The sequence below is a fragment of the Lissotriton vulgaris genome, chromosome 10 (assembly GCF_964263255.1).
Source record: "Lissotriton vulgaris chromosome 10, aLisVul1.2, whole genome shotgun sequence".
Taxonomy (NCBI): domain Eukaryota; kingdom Metazoa; phylum Chordata; class Amphibia; order Caudata; family Salamandridae; genus Lissotriton; species Lissotriton vulgaris.
Genome location: NC_141698.1, coordinates 858,089,845 through 858,106,757, shown reverse-complemented (window position 1 = coordinate 858,106,757; position 16,913 = coordinate 858,089,845). Strand labels below are relative to the sequence as shown.

At 42.0% G+C, this 16,913-nt stretch overlaps 1 protein-coding gene across 2 annotated transcripts in view; it reads left to right on the top strand.

Moving 5' to 3' along the window:
• The window catches only part of LOC147688907 (peroxisomal carnitine O-octanoyltransferase-like), a 633,161-nt gene that overhangs the window by 466,071 nt on the left and 150,177 nt on the right, over window positions 1-16,913 (top strand). For both annotated transcript variants that reach the window (XM_086941804.1, XM_086941803.1), the window contains exon 11: window positions 14,102-14,209. In XM_086941804.1, coding sequence (XP_086797930.1) covers window positions 14,102-14,209 — 108 coding nt within the window. The remainder of the gene's footprint in view (window positions 1-14,101; window positions 14,210-16,913) is intronic.

Here is a 16,913-nt window from a genome sequence, read left to right as displayed (position 1 = left end):
CATGGTACTGCTCCTGCCAAGAGTAGGTTTCCGGGTGATGGCTAAAGAACTTCCTTTGTTCATAGAAAAGCCTTTTTATCTCCAGGAGCAATTCTCACACTCCAGGACTAGACTGGATCAGTCTGGGATTACTCCAGAAAGAATCTGCAGCAGAACGGGGACAATTGGGAGTCCAGAAAAAAACGTTCCTCCTGCCTAGGCCAATCAACAAGTCGAATTGCAGAAGAAAGAAGTTGAAGAATTCCAAACAAGTCCCGCAAGTGAGCAACCAGGTAAAAAGCACAATTGCAACACAAGCATGACACAGATCCTTTACAGAATACTTGTGCAGTAAGTGAACCTAGAAAAAATACGAAGCAAGTCTTCTCTATAATGGATGTAGAAAACAGTATCTAAAATACAGATTATGATGAATTACTCTTAGTTTGGAACTGGCTTCAGAAAGATGCCAAAATAACTAAGCTGTGAAAACAAAATACATCAAGGATCTGCGACAGAGTCCCACAGGTCTAATTAATTTAATTTCCTATGCACATTACTTTACTGAGATGTTACATTCAAAGGAATACAACTTGCCTCACAATTTATTGCACGTGCTTTGGTCAAGAAAGCTGAATTGCAGACTTCAGAAAGATCAATCAATCAATCAATCAATCAATCAATCAATCAATCACAGCATTTATATAGCGCACTACTCACCCGGAGGGTCTCAAGGCGCTAGTGGAGGGGGGGTCCGCTACTGCTCGAACAGCCAGGTCTTGAGTTGCTTCCTGAAGGCGAGGTGGTCCTGGGTCAGAAGTGCCTGATTCTGCAGAGGAACCTGCAGTCGAACACCATCGCTGATTACACAAGGTAGAGACCCTATGCCACTGCGAAGGCCTTCTAGCCCCAAAGCTACATCTGTGAAGAGCAAGGGGTAAGGAGTAATTGCTTACACTCTGCCAACTCTGAGGAGATCTAGGCTTTTAGGATATTTTAGCCAATAAACTGTTAATTAAGAAAGGAGTATGAACCGGTTCCGCTGGTTTACAGTAACTGTGACAAGGATGGCATTCTTTCGAATCAATGAGAAACTGCAGTTTCCCCTTAAAGTACCATGAGTTTCAGATTTCTTGAACCCCATATTCAGGCTACTTATCCACAGGCACTGGTAGTGGTTTCTTTTTGACCAAGGTGCCTGTTGGATGGATGTACTGGGTGATACATGGAAGGAAGGCTGAACCTTCCAAGATGGGGTGGCTTCAGTTTAACAATAACTGGTGTTGATGATCTTAGAGATTGAAAAAGAACCATAAAATCTAAGATGAAACCTAGATTTGTGAATTGAACCTAGGTAAATTGGCAACAGATATCCATACCCTACCTCCTAATTTTATTGATAATCCTTGTATTCTAAAAATGTGGGACTAAAATATCCTTGCTGTTTCTGACACATGGAATCCTTGCCTGAGCAGAAAAGTGTACCATCTTTACGTCTAAGTCTACCATGCCCATTATTGTTGTTCTGCCTTCAAACGATGGAGAGCTACAGTAAATTCTATATAAATTATTTCCTAAAGGTTTTCTAGGTGTCACAGGTGTCATCAATAAGCCTGCCCTGTTTTGAGCCCACATTACACAGGAACTGACATATTCTGCAATTTTGTTGCAGAATATGTCAGTTCCTGTGTAATGTGATGACTTGATGAAGTGATGGCCTCCTGAATCTTCTGACTCATAACTGTGTGGCATTTCCACCCTTATGTTTATAGAGAATAATAGCTCAGCTGTAAAACTGCTCTTTGGAGCCTCTTTGTTGGAACCGATAGTTTCTCTTGAGAGAAGATTAGTCCATCAATAGTATTGAATTGTGATTGGAGAAATCGAACAATAAACTGATAATGATGATGAGAACAAGGTTGAAATGAAAGCTTGGGAAAGGAAAGATGTTTTAGTTAGATTAGAAAAAAAAGTCAGGATATTGCTTCAATAGGGTATCTGCCACTGTGTTATCAGTTTCTGGTATGTATATGATGGTCACACAATGCTCCTGGAAAAAGGCCCACCTCTCTTGCTGACTTTTCTGGCAGTCGGCTTGTTGCAAATCTTGTAAATTCTGATAGTCCATCCGAACTGTCACCTTGAATTGCGCTGCAAGAAGAAAGTGTTTCATTTTGATTAAGGCTGACTTATGGCTCGTAGTTCAGAGGCATCAGTTTTCAGGATAAAAGGATTGGTTACATCTGATTGTTGCAGAATACGTGCATGTACAAATTAATCTTTTAGCTTACTAAAAGCTAAGGTGGCTTTTGCTGAGAGGTTTGGTGATTGAGGAAACTAACTCAGAAAATTATAGAATGAATTTCCGAAAGTAAATTGCCAGACCCAAGAAGCTCTCCATCTCTGTTATCCAATCAATAAATACCTTACCCTTGCATGAATCCATAGCAATCCCTTCAGAGGAAAAGGCACAGCCTAAATGTTCTACAGAATATTGTTCGTATAGGCATTTTTCTAATTTTTCTAGTAATGTGTGTGTTCTTATTCCTTGTAAGACGTATTTGATATGTTCTGAGTGGCCTTTTGCGTACTTTGAAGTGACAAGAATATCATCCAAATAGACCATCATTATGCGAAGAATTAGATCAGATATAGCATTCATGAATCGCTGGAAGACTGCTGAGCCATTTATTTTTAAATTTCAAAAGTTATTAAAATATTAATAAAAAAACCATTATCTATGTTAGGGCGTTGCAGTACCTTAACATAAAAAGGCACACCTGGACAAGGTGAATAACAATTATTGCGTGCAGGACAGTTCCAAAATAATTCAAAAGTAAATGCAATGAATCTTTCAAATAGTATCAAAAAGGATGTTTATTTTAAGAAAAAATGTATAATATATAAAACACTTTTTTTGCCATAATTTCTCAAAAAATACATATACCTTTTTTGTGTGTAAATATTTAAAGATATATTTTTTACATATAAAACCTCTATTGTAATCATTCAGTACGATCATATAGAATGGACATGATACAAGCGTGACAACATACTGCCAGTCCCTGTATATCATGACCAGCAGCCCGTCCCGACGTTGTCCGGGTATGGATTGCTGCCGGCCAGTAGTATATTGTTTTGTTGTTTTTTTTCTTTTTGATAGCATTTCTTATCTGTGACAGGCCTGTGAAACGCTCCGATTCACAGTGCACTGCTGATGCACTTAAGAGTGCGCGTTCAGTAGTGTGTGAACTCGAGTTTCCCTACTTTATTTTTCCTTGCAATATTATATAGCGCGAACTCGACAACATGGCATGAGCACAATTTACATTACAGAAGAACACATTCATTTGTGGTTAGCACGGGGAGACAAAGCGATTTGCCTGGAATCACAGGATGTTGTGCTGATGCCGAGATTCCAACGTAGCTCCCCAGCTCTAAAGTTCGCAATTCTAGAACTTGTGGCAGGAGGTGTGTCTAAAAGTGTATGTCGGTGCTGGCCATCAATGAGAGAGACCTGTGCATTTTTCAAATGGGTGGTGAAAAAATATGAGTATGTTGCTGCAGATATGGGCCGCCGTGCCACCAATGTACTCACCGGGGGAGGGTAAACACCGGTTATTCCGGAACTTTCTTTATGCATACCATCACTCCGCATACTTTCATTACAAAAGTACCATGACTCCGCAATGTCATTATAACGCATGGCATTACATTTTATATGCTTCTACCACGCATACATTTACAACGAAATACTTTGTAAATGCATGAATGATAAAAGCATGTTTTTTTTTATGTGTGGATAAGGTAAGTATGGGTATAGGGGTATATGTTTTGGGGTATTGAGGTATAAGTTTTGGGGTGTTTGGGTATTTTAAGGGTTCAGATATAGTTTTGGGTTATGGGGACAGGGGTAGTTTTAGGGTTTAGGGATTGGTATGGGTTTTAGGGTACAGGGGTATTTTTAGGGTTCAGGGGTAGGTTTGGGTTTTGGGGTACAGGGGTATTTTAAGGGTTCAGGGCTAGGTTTGGGTTTTGGGGTACAGGGGCATTTTTAGGGTTCAGGGCTAGGTTTGGGTTTTGGGGTATAGGGGTATTTTAGGGTTCAGGGGTAGGTTTGGGTTTTGGGGTACAGGGTTATTTTTAGGGTTCAGGGCTAGGTTTGGGTTTTGGGGTACAGGGGTATTTTTAGGGTTGAGGGGTAGGTTTGGGTTTTGGGGTACAGGGGTATTTTAAGGGTTCAGGGCTAGGTTTGGGTTTTGGGGTACAGGGGTATTTTTAGGGTTTAGGGATAGGTTTGGGTTTTAGGGTACAGGGTTTATTTATAGGGTTAAGATGGGTTAGTGTTTAAGGGTGTTGGGGTATTTTAAGGAGTAAGGGTGGGTAATGATTATGGGGTGCAGGGGTATTTAAAGGGAGCAGGGTGGGATTAGCACACGATATGAGACATGGCATGAAGGGCGGAACGTACCACACGCCCCCAGCGTTTGCCACGCCCCCAGCACACGCCCACAGCACAACGCAGACACGCCCACAAGGGACTACTTTGCTGGCACGGTTTTTTTACCTTTTAAATGTATATGGTGGGCGTCTGCATAGCCTATGTCCTTTTGCTGCAACTGCCCTTTCCAACGCTGTATTGGGTGTTGGGATTGGTGCTGTGGTTCCTGAGATTACCCGTCTCAAAGGTTTGGGCTCTCTCTTTATTATATTAGTATAGATTATCTACTGCTATAATGTTACATCTAGTACATGGAATCTGTTAACATCTTTTGATGCAATGATTTAAGCCGTACAGACTCTCTCTGTATTATATCCTGTATCATTTCCATTGTATATGATCGCACTGAATGATTACAATAGAGGTTTTATATGTAAAAAATATATCTTTAAATATTTACACACAAAAAAATGTATATGTATTGTTTGAGAAATTATAGCAATAACAGTTTTTAATATATTATTAAAAAAATAAAAAAATAAACATCCTTTTTAAAAATATTTAAAAGATTTATTGCAATTACTTTTGAATTGTTTTGAAACTATCCTGCCCGTAAAAATTGTTATTCACCTTGCCCAGATGTGTCTTTCATGTTATTGTGTATTCCCTGCCAGGGCATATTTATCCTGTAAACGGGGGCCCCAGTCCTTTCCCAGTTGGTGTAGCTGTACCTGCCAGTGGTTTCAAGAACAGATGGTTGAGTGCACACCTTGGTTTTCTCAGGGTTCGAATTTTTTAAAGAAGCTCAATGGCAAGTTATAGCATGCAGGCTTGATACCTACTCCGCCCCAGTACCACGATACAAACATTTTCAAAACGTACTGGTGCACCGCGGCCGCAGCCCATTCAATCTGCACATAAACTGTTAAAGTCAAAAGACGACAAGTGTGCAATTTTCACCAAGTAATCAGTTGTAATCCAAGTTTATTCCAATATTCTTCAATTGTTTCAAAGTAGACGCAGAGGCAGCGTGATTCCAAACTTTAAAAGTTAGCGAAATGCCCATCCAGGCTTTTTTCTGCGGCACATTAGAAATCGCATCTCATCCTAGGTAACCATGCAGATATTCACCCAATGCAGGCCCGTCCAGGCCATTCGACCGAGACGGTAACCCTGGCAGTCCAGAATACACTTCGGTGTAACGCAGACAGGGACGTCCACCAGGCACTGGTGCTTCTTGACCTGTCTGCTGCATTCGACACGGTCGACCACACTATTTTGGTCGGCCGTGTCGAGCAGGCAGGCCTCAGAGGTACTGCCCTGAGCTGGGTGGAATCATTCTTGTCTGACCGGACTCAAGCAGTGAGACTGGGCACCTTCACAGCCCCTAGAATTAAGAACGACTGTGGTGTCCCTCAGGGCTCATCCCTGTCTCCCCTTTTATTTAATTTATACTTGCGTCCCCTCTTGTACTCCTTGAGGAAATTCAAAGTGTGGATCTTTAACTACTCAGATGATCTGCAATTGGTTCTCCCCCTGGGGTCGCCGGATGCTGTCACTGAGTTTAGAGAGGTCATGGCTCATATCCAGAGATGGATGGGCCTTAACCACCTAAAACTTAACCCAGGCAAGACTGAACTGATCTTGCCTGGGAAGAGCGAACTCAGCTGGGGACCTCAATTTTGGCCTCCGGAGATGGGAAATCCCCCCTCCAAATCCTGCACAGTTAAGAGCCTTGGAGTCACCTTCAGTGAAGACCTCTCCTTGAAAAGTCAGGTAGGGTCAGTTGTTTCCGCATGCTTCTTTCAGCTGCGCAAGATTAGAAAGATTGCCCATTTCCTAACCCATTTTGCCCTGATCCAGGTGATCATCGCCCTTGTGCTGTCTAGGCTGGACTACTCAAATAGTTTATATTTGGGCCTTCCAGCCGGGCAGCTCAAGAGGCTGCAGCTGGTTCAAAATCAGGCGGCCAGGCTGATCTGTGGGCTTCCTAAATGGCAGTCCATCAGGCCAGGCCTGGCAGATCTGCATTGGCTGCCGGTAGCCCAGAGGGCGGCTTTTAAAACCGGCTGCATTATCTTTAGGGCATTACAAGGCAAAGGCCCCAAATTTATCATCAACTTGCTTGCCAGATACATCCCCTCCCGTAACCTCCGTTCTGGTCACAAAAACTTGCTCACGGTGCCGGTTGTTAGGAAACAACGTCAGGGCGGCAGCTCCTTTCATTTTCTTGCTGCCTCCCTCTGGAACTCCTTGCCAGCTTCTTTAAGGTCACATGAGGATATTCTAGCCTTTAGACTAGCCTTTAAGACCTGGCTTTTTAGAGAAGCCTATCCTTAGATGTTCTAAGTTGTCCTCCTGTTGTTGTGTTGTGCTTCTGAAAACTTCCTACAGCGCCATGAAGCCTACGGGCGTACGTGCGCTTTATAAGCTAAATTTAACATAACATAACATGCATTTCGGGCGGGGCGCCCTTCGTCAAGAGTAACTGTGGTATAAAAAGGCCCCTCAGCAATAATATATGCTCTCATAAAAATTTTTACATGAATTGTTCAACCATATACAACATGCGGTGTATGAAATAAATGCCAAACAGCCACCACCAAATGGAAGTGCAACCAAACTCAAAAATATTTTTTGAGAAAGTGCAAAAAAAAAAAAAAAAAAAGTGGTCTGTGTTAAGTATTTTTCCTGTTGCACCGTAAATCAAACATACCCCCTGCTCAACTGCCCATATGCAACAACCAGGTATACAAGAACAGCCAACTCACTGTGCAACTATTGTCTGATCTAAATCTTCAATGCACTACCGCCGTGGAAGGCAGCGTGGTTGCTTCATCTAGTATTTGTGAAACCGACTGGAGCCTGGTTCATAAAGAAGAAATTCTCAAGATATTTTCTCTGGCGTAGCCTGTCAATTAAGACCGGGATTGTTTTGTGAAACTCTTTAACATGGTATAACACCACTCCGTGAGAACAGAGCACAGCCACTCGTGCTCGGTGTTTTCACTCATCCCACCTGAACGCTCGATTTCATGTTACTGGGCCTATCTACTTACAGCTCTTCTGCACCCTTATGTTGCTAGTATTTTAGGATTTTAGACAGCTTTGTATGCCAGCGATTACATTCTTTATCTTGTATTATAAAAGTCTGTTTTCTAAACTTAAAACTATACAGAACCAGGCGGTAAGGATGGTCACTGTCCTGCATCTCCTGTTCTTCATAAATTACACTGGCTACCTGCCACCACTGTGAACTTCAAAACCCTCTGTATGGTTCAACATTTTTTGTCTGAGAAGATTCCAAATGTAATATCTCACAGAATGTATCCAATATACTCCCTCCAGATTTCTTCGCTATGCAAGTTCGATTTTTCTAGGCACCCTTTGTTTTCATAGATATCACTTATGCTGCAAGGTTTTCCTCAATACCAGCTCCTCATAGCTGGAATCCGCTGCCCCAAAATATTTAATTCATTAACAACTACTTATAATTTATGAAAACTATCAAGTCGTGGCTCTTTCTCCCTTGTAGTCCTTGCTTTCCTTGGTCAGTTTACTTCTCAGTGTTTCAGCCCAGCGCCAAGAGATCCTGTAGGCGAATGGAGCACGTTGTAAACATGCTAAATGCACCCCGGTGTGACTAAAAGTGTAAAAGTATGCACAGTGTGACCCTTTATCAGAAATTGGCGTTTGGGGGGATTTTTGGGTTACTTTGCTACTGCTACCTCCTCGGCTCCCACAGCTCAGGTAAGGGCAAATCATGGACTTAGCAGCGACAGGGTTAGAATGGCACGATCTTTAAAAAAAAACCTTTTTCTAACAGATACTGATTTTAAAATAAAGGTTGCGGTGAAAAACCAAATATCTGGGGTGGCAAGTGCAAAAAGAAATCTCATGGCTTTAACAGTTGTGAATACAGAGTATTTCCTGAACAATGGTTTGAGGTAACAAATACGCAGATGCTTATACAGTGGGCATATTAGCATAAAGTGCAGCGTGCTTTGTTTAGTAATTCCATCACACGGACAAGGGGTGGGAGAATAGATTTTCATTCGGGAATGCCACCAGGTTATGTACGATACCTAGTCTCAGCCTTGTAAGTACGTATTGATGAGACTGTCTGGTGATAACTTTTAAATACATAGGCATGCCATACCCTTCCTCCTTGTTGGAAAAGTAGTAAACATGTGTTGAAAAATGGCTACATTGTTCTTTACGTCTGTTATAATTATGCCCCAGAAAAACTCTTTTAATCTCCTGCTTAGATAAATCAATGGCACATGAGGGGTCACCGTGGAGGTCCAAGTCAAAGAGTTCCTTAAAGGATGTTAAAACATAATTTAACCACGGGATCTGGCGGGCATTGTCCAGGCGTAAACAGTCTTGAATTAATCGCCTGGTAAAACCAGTTTCATCTTTGGACCAAATAGACCTCCAAGCCAAAAGGGGTCTTAATCCTGTTAGGTCGGTTAGGTAATCCAACCCTAACTCTTTGTGGATCAGTTCGGTAGATGCCGAAGAAGGGAGGCAAAGGAGTCTCTTGAGAAATATATTTTCAGCAATTTGCAAATCCCTTTGTCTCACTCACTTTCATGCTCATGACGGCTCCCGGCCATCATGAGTCACGGTGGGCGTGACCTCATGATGGCCGGGAGCTGTCATGACCACGCCCGTGATTGGAATGTCTATCACTGCGGCGGAATAACCACCGCAGTAAAGAGGCTATACACAGGCTTAGAGCCCGTCAATTACTTACCATTGGTTGGTTTTCACTATGCTCTTGTTTCCTTGCTTGTAATTGTCAGCATTTCCTGCTCTTTCCTGCTTGCTACAGGCGCTTGCAACATTGGTCCCTGCCACGTAGCATGGGCGTAGTTCAGCGTTGTGTCTGCAGCCGGTGACCTTCCACTGACTGTGCTCCCCAGCAGGTCCCTTTTTGTTTTGCTACTTTACTTTTGGACATGCACATAGTCTGAAAACACATAGCAAGTACATGAATACAATATGGAGTAAATGATGCATCTAGGCCTTTGCTTTTCCACACTCGTGAGGTATATAAAGAAGAATACCATGACACAGGCCATGACACTGGGTGACAATATCACTTTTCCCCATTCATGCAGGAGGTGTCTTTCAATTTCAGATGTAGATGCGATTTGCAAAATTGTATGAAAGAGACAGCGTAGCATTAATGGCCTGATTACAAGTTAGGTGATTTGGAAATTCTAGTGTGGGATCATTTTTTAGATTTCAACAAGTTTTATTGAAATTTTGCATATAGAAGACATATAAACATAATCCCATGAAAGAATAAGAAAAGGAAATACAAAGGACACTTGCCTACATGAATGTTTTGTCAAAGTTAAAAAATAAACAGGAGGTAAAAGGAAATCATTTACAAAATTACATGGATCTCTGTGAAATAGTCGAAGATGACTGTAGTAAAGTGTATGCGCCCAAAAGGCTATATAAAGATCAGTTGAAAGAGTACGACGTCACCTGCAAGGAAAGGTGATAATACAATTAACGATTTTCAAAATATATAAGGTACAAAGGAGCAAAGAAAAAGGCATCATGTTCAAGTAATACCTTGAACAGTATACACAGATCAAGGTTCACTGTTGTCAAACTGTCATAAGATCCTCTGGCAGAAGAGAGGCGGGCATCCGTTTTGTGTGCATGGGGGTTTAGTAGTAGAAAAATAAGGATCGCACCTAAACCACAGTTGCCTATGTTGTCTTTTCCATGGCGAGTGTTGTAAAGCAATGTTATCAGCACTCCTGACATGTTTGATCCATTTCAGCCAAGATGTAAAGGATGTGGTTGCAGTTTCTTTCCAATTGGAAAGGATGGATTTACAAGCTGTTGTTAATAGAATGTCTAACAGTAATGCGTCAGAGTAAGACTTTAGACGAGGGTCAAGAAAACTCATAACAATCGGCTGGAACTCATGTTTAATACGGAACCCAAAAACCTAGTCCCGAACGAAACAACGCTCTGCAAGTAAAGAGTAAATGTGTTAAATAGCCAATTATTTTATTACATTTCCAGCAACTTAGATCATCTGTCAGACCAACTTCATGAAGGCAAGAGGTGTCCAAACAATTCTATGATGGAGCCAGAACTTGGTTTGAGAGAGTGCAGCTATCATTTTATGGGAGACCACCGATTTCCAAATCAATTTCCAATGTTCATGGATCAGTGAAGTTCATGTTCCCTTTCTCGAGTAGACCTCGTTTTCAACGAGAAGAGTTTGGTTGTAGTAGATTATTGTATCTTGAGATCTGGGGACCCTATCTATTGACAACCACAATCAATTTAGGAAGGGAGGGAACTTGGAAGTGTGGATTGGCCTTGGAAACACAGTAGTGAGTTTAAGGAAATCATATAAGTCAACCACATTGATAAAGCTTTCTCTGAGGTTGAATTTTGTTAAGATTTTCTTAAGAAAGACCTGGGATACCCTATTGAATGCTTTTAAGGCATCGTGGGATGGCTACCCTTTCAGAATTCAATGTTTTTGCTTTTTCTAGTATATGGCAGAGCAATCGTGTGCCATAATTTGGCCATCTACCTTTCATAAAGCCCACCTGTGGACCACCAATCAATCGTTTTTCGGCTGGACTGTTCCCATGAGACACATGGTCAGACTGATTTGCATATGGCCATGTCAGAACTGGGGTGGTGTGGAGTGCAAAAAAACGATGGATTTAGGCCCAGATCTCTGTACTGGGGTGAATGTATGACATTGTTCTGCATTTTGTCCATCAACTGTGGTTTTTGCAGTAATTTGTGGAGGCCATTCCTCCAGTAGGAAACAAACAAGACAGGAGAGCTCAGAGTCCTCAGAGCCCTCTAGGACACCAAAGATATGCAGGTTGCTCCTGTGGTTCTTGTCTTCCAGCTTTGCAACCTCTTTATGCAGTGTTTTCGTGGACAATCGGAGTAATGACATTTTTTTTTCTGTTTTGGAAAAGGCGTCATCCACGATGCTGATTTGTTCTTCCGCATTTGAGAATTTTTCTGTCATATTTCTAATGTTTGCCCTTGTAGTACTTAGTTCCAATTGCATGGTGTCTGTGTTTGTTCTAGTAGACTTGTCCAGTTCATGGACATCAGCTGACTCCTTTAGAATAATTTCTATGGTTACGTTGATGTCTGTTTTCCCTTTTATCTGCAATTCTGGAGCCGGGTGGTCAGCTTTGAAGCACTTTAGTAATGTTTTGGAGTCTTTTTCCACCATGGTGTAACTGATTTGTGGCATATGGAGGCATTCGAGGTGCTTCGAGATTGTAGCTTGTTATTTTGAGGCTTCCAGGCACGAAAACAAAATATGTTAGATTGTAACTGCCAGACGGTATTCAGTACCTTGCGGTTGGTACAGGAGGTGGAGCAAGAAGGGCAGAAAGAGCAAAGTCACTGGCTAATGTAGGTCAACGCACCTGATAGCACTTGGGTCATGCTGTTTAGTCACTGCCCAGATAGTGTAGGGAGAAGTGGGATATCTACGCAGATGGATTTGGGTGCACATTTGTATTGCACTAGTATACATAGTTATGTCCCCGATCAGTTGTGACCCAGAATTAGCAGCTAGCAGAAGGAAGAGAGGATTTAAAGGTAGTATAGCAGACCATGAGTTGCAGAGCCGTAGGTGGAGGCCAGATCAGAAGATGATTTAAGGGCCCGCAGCTTTTTAATATTACAGCAATAGACCCAAATCAAGGTACCTGTGGTGAGCCTCAAACACTCTCTGTCTTACAGTAGAAGTACCTCAAGATAGTTCAGCACAAATCAGTTCACAATCACTGGTAGACACTGGTACCAGTCAGGGTCAAAGCCATGGAGAGCAAACTAGGGTTTAAGCAAATTATAGCCTTGCTCACAATGAGTTTTGCAACACCATCTTGGGGTCAGGCAGGATCGGCAGGCCATCGTAAATCTGCACAACTGTTTTGAATCCAAAACCCAGTATACTAGTCTGCATGCAGTGCGATTGTGCTGGACTTGTGGAGCAATGTTTGTTTAATGTTTGTGCCCAATTTAAAGTACCAAGGACTGAGAATTAAAACAGGACCATTTTAAGGTCAGGCATGTTGGTGCGGTGATCCTTGAACCAGTTTGATATTTTCAGCCAAAGAAGTCGGGGGCAATGCTGGAGATGCAGTGCGGCACTCTGAGGAGGTCTTGTGCTAACTTAGGGAGATAAACAGATGCTATCTTCATTTAGTTGCAATGTTTCCCATTTCATACTGTGGGATCAGCCGGATCGGTGGCCTGGGGTGACACTGAGTTCCCGGTACAAAACAGGTCCCGAATGTTGCTGCAGGGAGTTCCCTAAGCTACTGCATTCTCGATACCTGACGGTCACTATAGTTGTTGTCGGTGACCAGGTTCATGTGAAAATAAGCATGCAAATCTGTATCAAAAGGTCCGGGCCGACAGGAGCTGCAGAATTACCCTGCCATTGACTCGTCGTCTAAGTCCAGTTCTGATGTGGAAATTAGCTTCGCCTAATTACAAATGGCGACAAGATTTTACTGTCCGGTAATTCTGGCAAGTAAAATTGTATGAGATGTCCTCCTTGTCCTGTGGTCCCTACCCTTCCAGCGCCCTTCCCACCACCTCTGCCTCTTGTGGAAGCCAGTGGAGTGCTCCCATTTACCAGCTGTTCAGTGCAGGTTGTAAATTGGCGTGCTAGAACCACTTCTAAAGGGAGTTTTGTGTGGAAGCTTACACAGCAATTCGATTTCTACACATTTATTTCCAATTCCAGGGGATTTAGCAGGTAATGGGTGGTATTCCAAGTGGCCGCTGGCACAGATCAGGGGAGGTAGAGTGATGTTAAAAAAAACTATAAAACAAAAGCTTACCTTATTGCCGCTGCGTCTCTCCTGGCGGCTGGAACAGGTACCAGGAAGCACCCACACTCCCCTGACCAATCAGAACGCTGCAATGCAGCATTGTGATTAGTCTGAGCATGGTGGTTTGGCATTCAGCCAGGGAATGGGGGCCTGGGCATGTTCTCCATGCTGGCTCTATAACATGCAGAGTGCGCATAAATGTTTGGCCGGCCAGAGAGGGCCATCCAAGCATCAATTCGCATTTAGAGTGGGCTAACCACTCCTCCCCTGCCCTGCTCTGAGAGCAGAGCATCCCCGCCCACCCCGCTGCAGGAACAAATAAAATCATAATAACATTCTGTTATTATCATTTTATTTTTCCTTTAAAAGGAAGTGGGGCGACGCTCCTCCACCTTAGCGGAGGAGCTGCCACTGGGTATTCCACGCGGAGATACTAACAGATAATAGGAATTCTGGACGCTGAGAATCTCTAAAGGAATGGGTAAATATGCATTTATTTAAAAACCCAGTCTTTGAATTGCTTACCTAATTTTCGTTCTCTTTGAATACAAGTAAATACTCAGTGGCGGCTCCTTGCCTGCTAGTTTCTCCAGGTCAGGTAAATTATCCGCCTACAACACACCACGACCAAAAGTGCGTAGCACGTAACACGTAGCACCAATTTAAGAAAAGATATTTTGAATGACATACCTCACTATACTGGAGGAGTTGGTTCTTCACATTTACCTCACAAGCCACATTTAGTTAATATACAGTTCATGTCTCACATCTGTATGCATATGGAGATAATGCTGAACATTCACGTCTTTTACCACAGGGGTCACCTGAAGTACGAGACATACCACTGCCAGAGGAGCTCGTCTTCACCTTGGACGAGAAACTTCATAGTGACATCAGACAGGCCAAGGAGCAGTACTTCCAGCAGGTGATGCTTCTGTGTTCCAGTTCATTAAAATAAAATAACACTTAAGAGCTTACAGCATTTAGATGAAAAGACATTGTAGGACGTACATTACGATGAAATAACACTTAAGAACGACTTGTTACAGTCTCCTTGCTGAGTTGTTGTAGGATTTTTAACCCTGCACACACACACCCACACACAAACACCCACATCCCTCACACACACACACATCCCACACATTGGTTCTCATCTTACTTTGAAGTAATGTATTTAATTTCACCAAATGCCATAATATTTACAAAACACCAGTGTTCTGTAAATATTATGGCATTTTTCAGTCGAGAGTTGAAGTCAACTGTTTAGTAAAATGTAAAACGGGGCTGGGGTTGTGAACATTTTTGGTTTAGATGTTATTCTGAAGGATGTTTGAGAGTTTATGGCTTGATATACATTGTACAAATGTTGTTACTGTTACTATTGTCCTGTGGAATTTCGACACTATTTAACACTGTGTTGTACATTTGATTGCTCCCCTACATGTTGTTTAGGGAGTAATCATCAGCCTAAATAGATGTGCAGTTGCATATGGCACTTAGCACATCAGTAGATTCTGTAGGGACAGTTTAAAAGTGGTAGCTGAGTGAATGGTCACTGGCACCTAAGGAATTCTGCGAGTCATGGTGTATGATTATGAAATCCTGCTTCTTGTCTTACGCTTCAGGTCTTGGAACTGAGTTTGGTGCATTGCTAGAGAGTTGCTCACCTTCAGGTTGCTTGTTCACGTCTGCCTTAAATTAGCACTGATTACACACACAAATGATGGACGGAATGCTGAATAAATCATACATTCACCCCCAGTCAAGAGATCAGGGTTAAATCCATTGTTCTTTTGCTCACCATGCCACCCCAGTTTAGACCCAGCCAATTGCAGTGAGCCAACTCAATAATTACTACTTAGACATTTCAGGGATATCTTATGTAGTTCCCAAATGGGCAAGTGTCCTTCACACCATACCAAGCTACAAAGACCTTCTTCAACTTGTTTGCAGACGTAGGAATCGTAAAGGGCAATTTTTTGTACTATTACACACTACCTAAAGTTTTCTCGGTTCGAAGTAACCGTACACTTGGAATAGCTACTTTATTAGAGGAGAAGAAATGGCTGTATATCTGTAGTAATTGCATTGTGACCCCGGATCACATAATGTTGTAATTGATGCAAATTTCCACAATCATTGAAGAATTGTATTGGCCTTAGCCTCTGGCTCATAGCATTGGTGTGGGAACACCATTCACGCTACAAAAAAATCAAGCGTAGCCGCTTGCCCTCTGCGCACTGTTGCGATTCCACTATAGGAAATTGCTTACTACATTCATCAAATTATAACACATATTTGACACGTTATGTACGAAAAACACTACAAATTTTCTGTGTTATCAACTTCATATCTTTACTAACATGTCTTGTTTATCCACGTGATATACACTTTATGTACATAAACACCATCGGTACATGAATTATTTCAAAAAACTTTCTTTCAACATAAATGTTTGTTTTACCTAAAGATACTGGTAATTTTTCCCTGCCCAATGCATTTCGGGCCACCCGGCCCTTCGTCAGGGGCGGTACCTAAAAAACAGAAAAATGGATTCTATCACTCAAATGTGTATGGTTCTTCAAAAAATGCATAGTTCATAGCATGTCAACATATACATTAGTTGTAGTCCCTAACTATTAATTAAGAAAAAAACCTCTGAATTTAATAAAAATAATCAATGTATCATACTCACTTAAAACCAAGAGAGTAATGTGAAAGAACAGTCGTGTTCAAGTCTGTCAGTGTAGAGGAATTTAATCTGTCGCTCTATAAAAGAAATGTTCTGCCTAAATTTTTTGTATAACATTATCTTAACAAAAACAAAAGACAAACGTTCGACCATCACAACTTACTGAATGCGTGTAGACACCGGGAGAAGGTACAATCCTAATGTATACGACTTGGCTAACTTTTCGAGGCTAATCACACGAGAGCTGTTAGTTGCTTCACCGCGACCGGAGAGTCCGCTAGGGGAAACCACCTAAAAACAAACAGGCGCAAACTGTAATCAACAATAGTATCCTTATGCCAGGCACTTTAGATAGACCCATGATACTATTATGTCCGAAAAACATCAGGACAATTCCAAAATGAGTAGAAAATGCAGGACACACCTCATTAAAGGCTGCTGCTGGCAGTAACGGTCAATAAGATCTCTACGTAACTATACCAAACCGGGTTTTGGAGGAAACTGCAAATAACAACAAAATTTAACATCAGTCTGTCAGAGCGTGGTAAATCAAAACGATATCTACTCAATCCTATCTCTAGTGATATGTACCTTTCTCTGCCCAAGGCAAAAGCTTTGAATACTCCGGTCGACCCTCTCTCCTTCCTCGCAGACCCAAGCGCTCGGTGTGCAAAAGAATCAGAACGCTCCGTCAAATAAAGCCGCTCATTATGATGACGTATAGCTGGGCGCAACGGGGATAAAAATCAACAACGGACTACTGAGCACGAAGTGTCATTACGTGTATGCACGGTGGAAACGCCATCTTGGTGTGGTGAAATGTGCAAACAGAATCATACATACAATTGATCATGAGAAAAGGAATACAATACAATGTGATGCTAAGAAATTCAGATTATTTACTTAAAAAATGAAAATGACAATGACAAATGGCCTC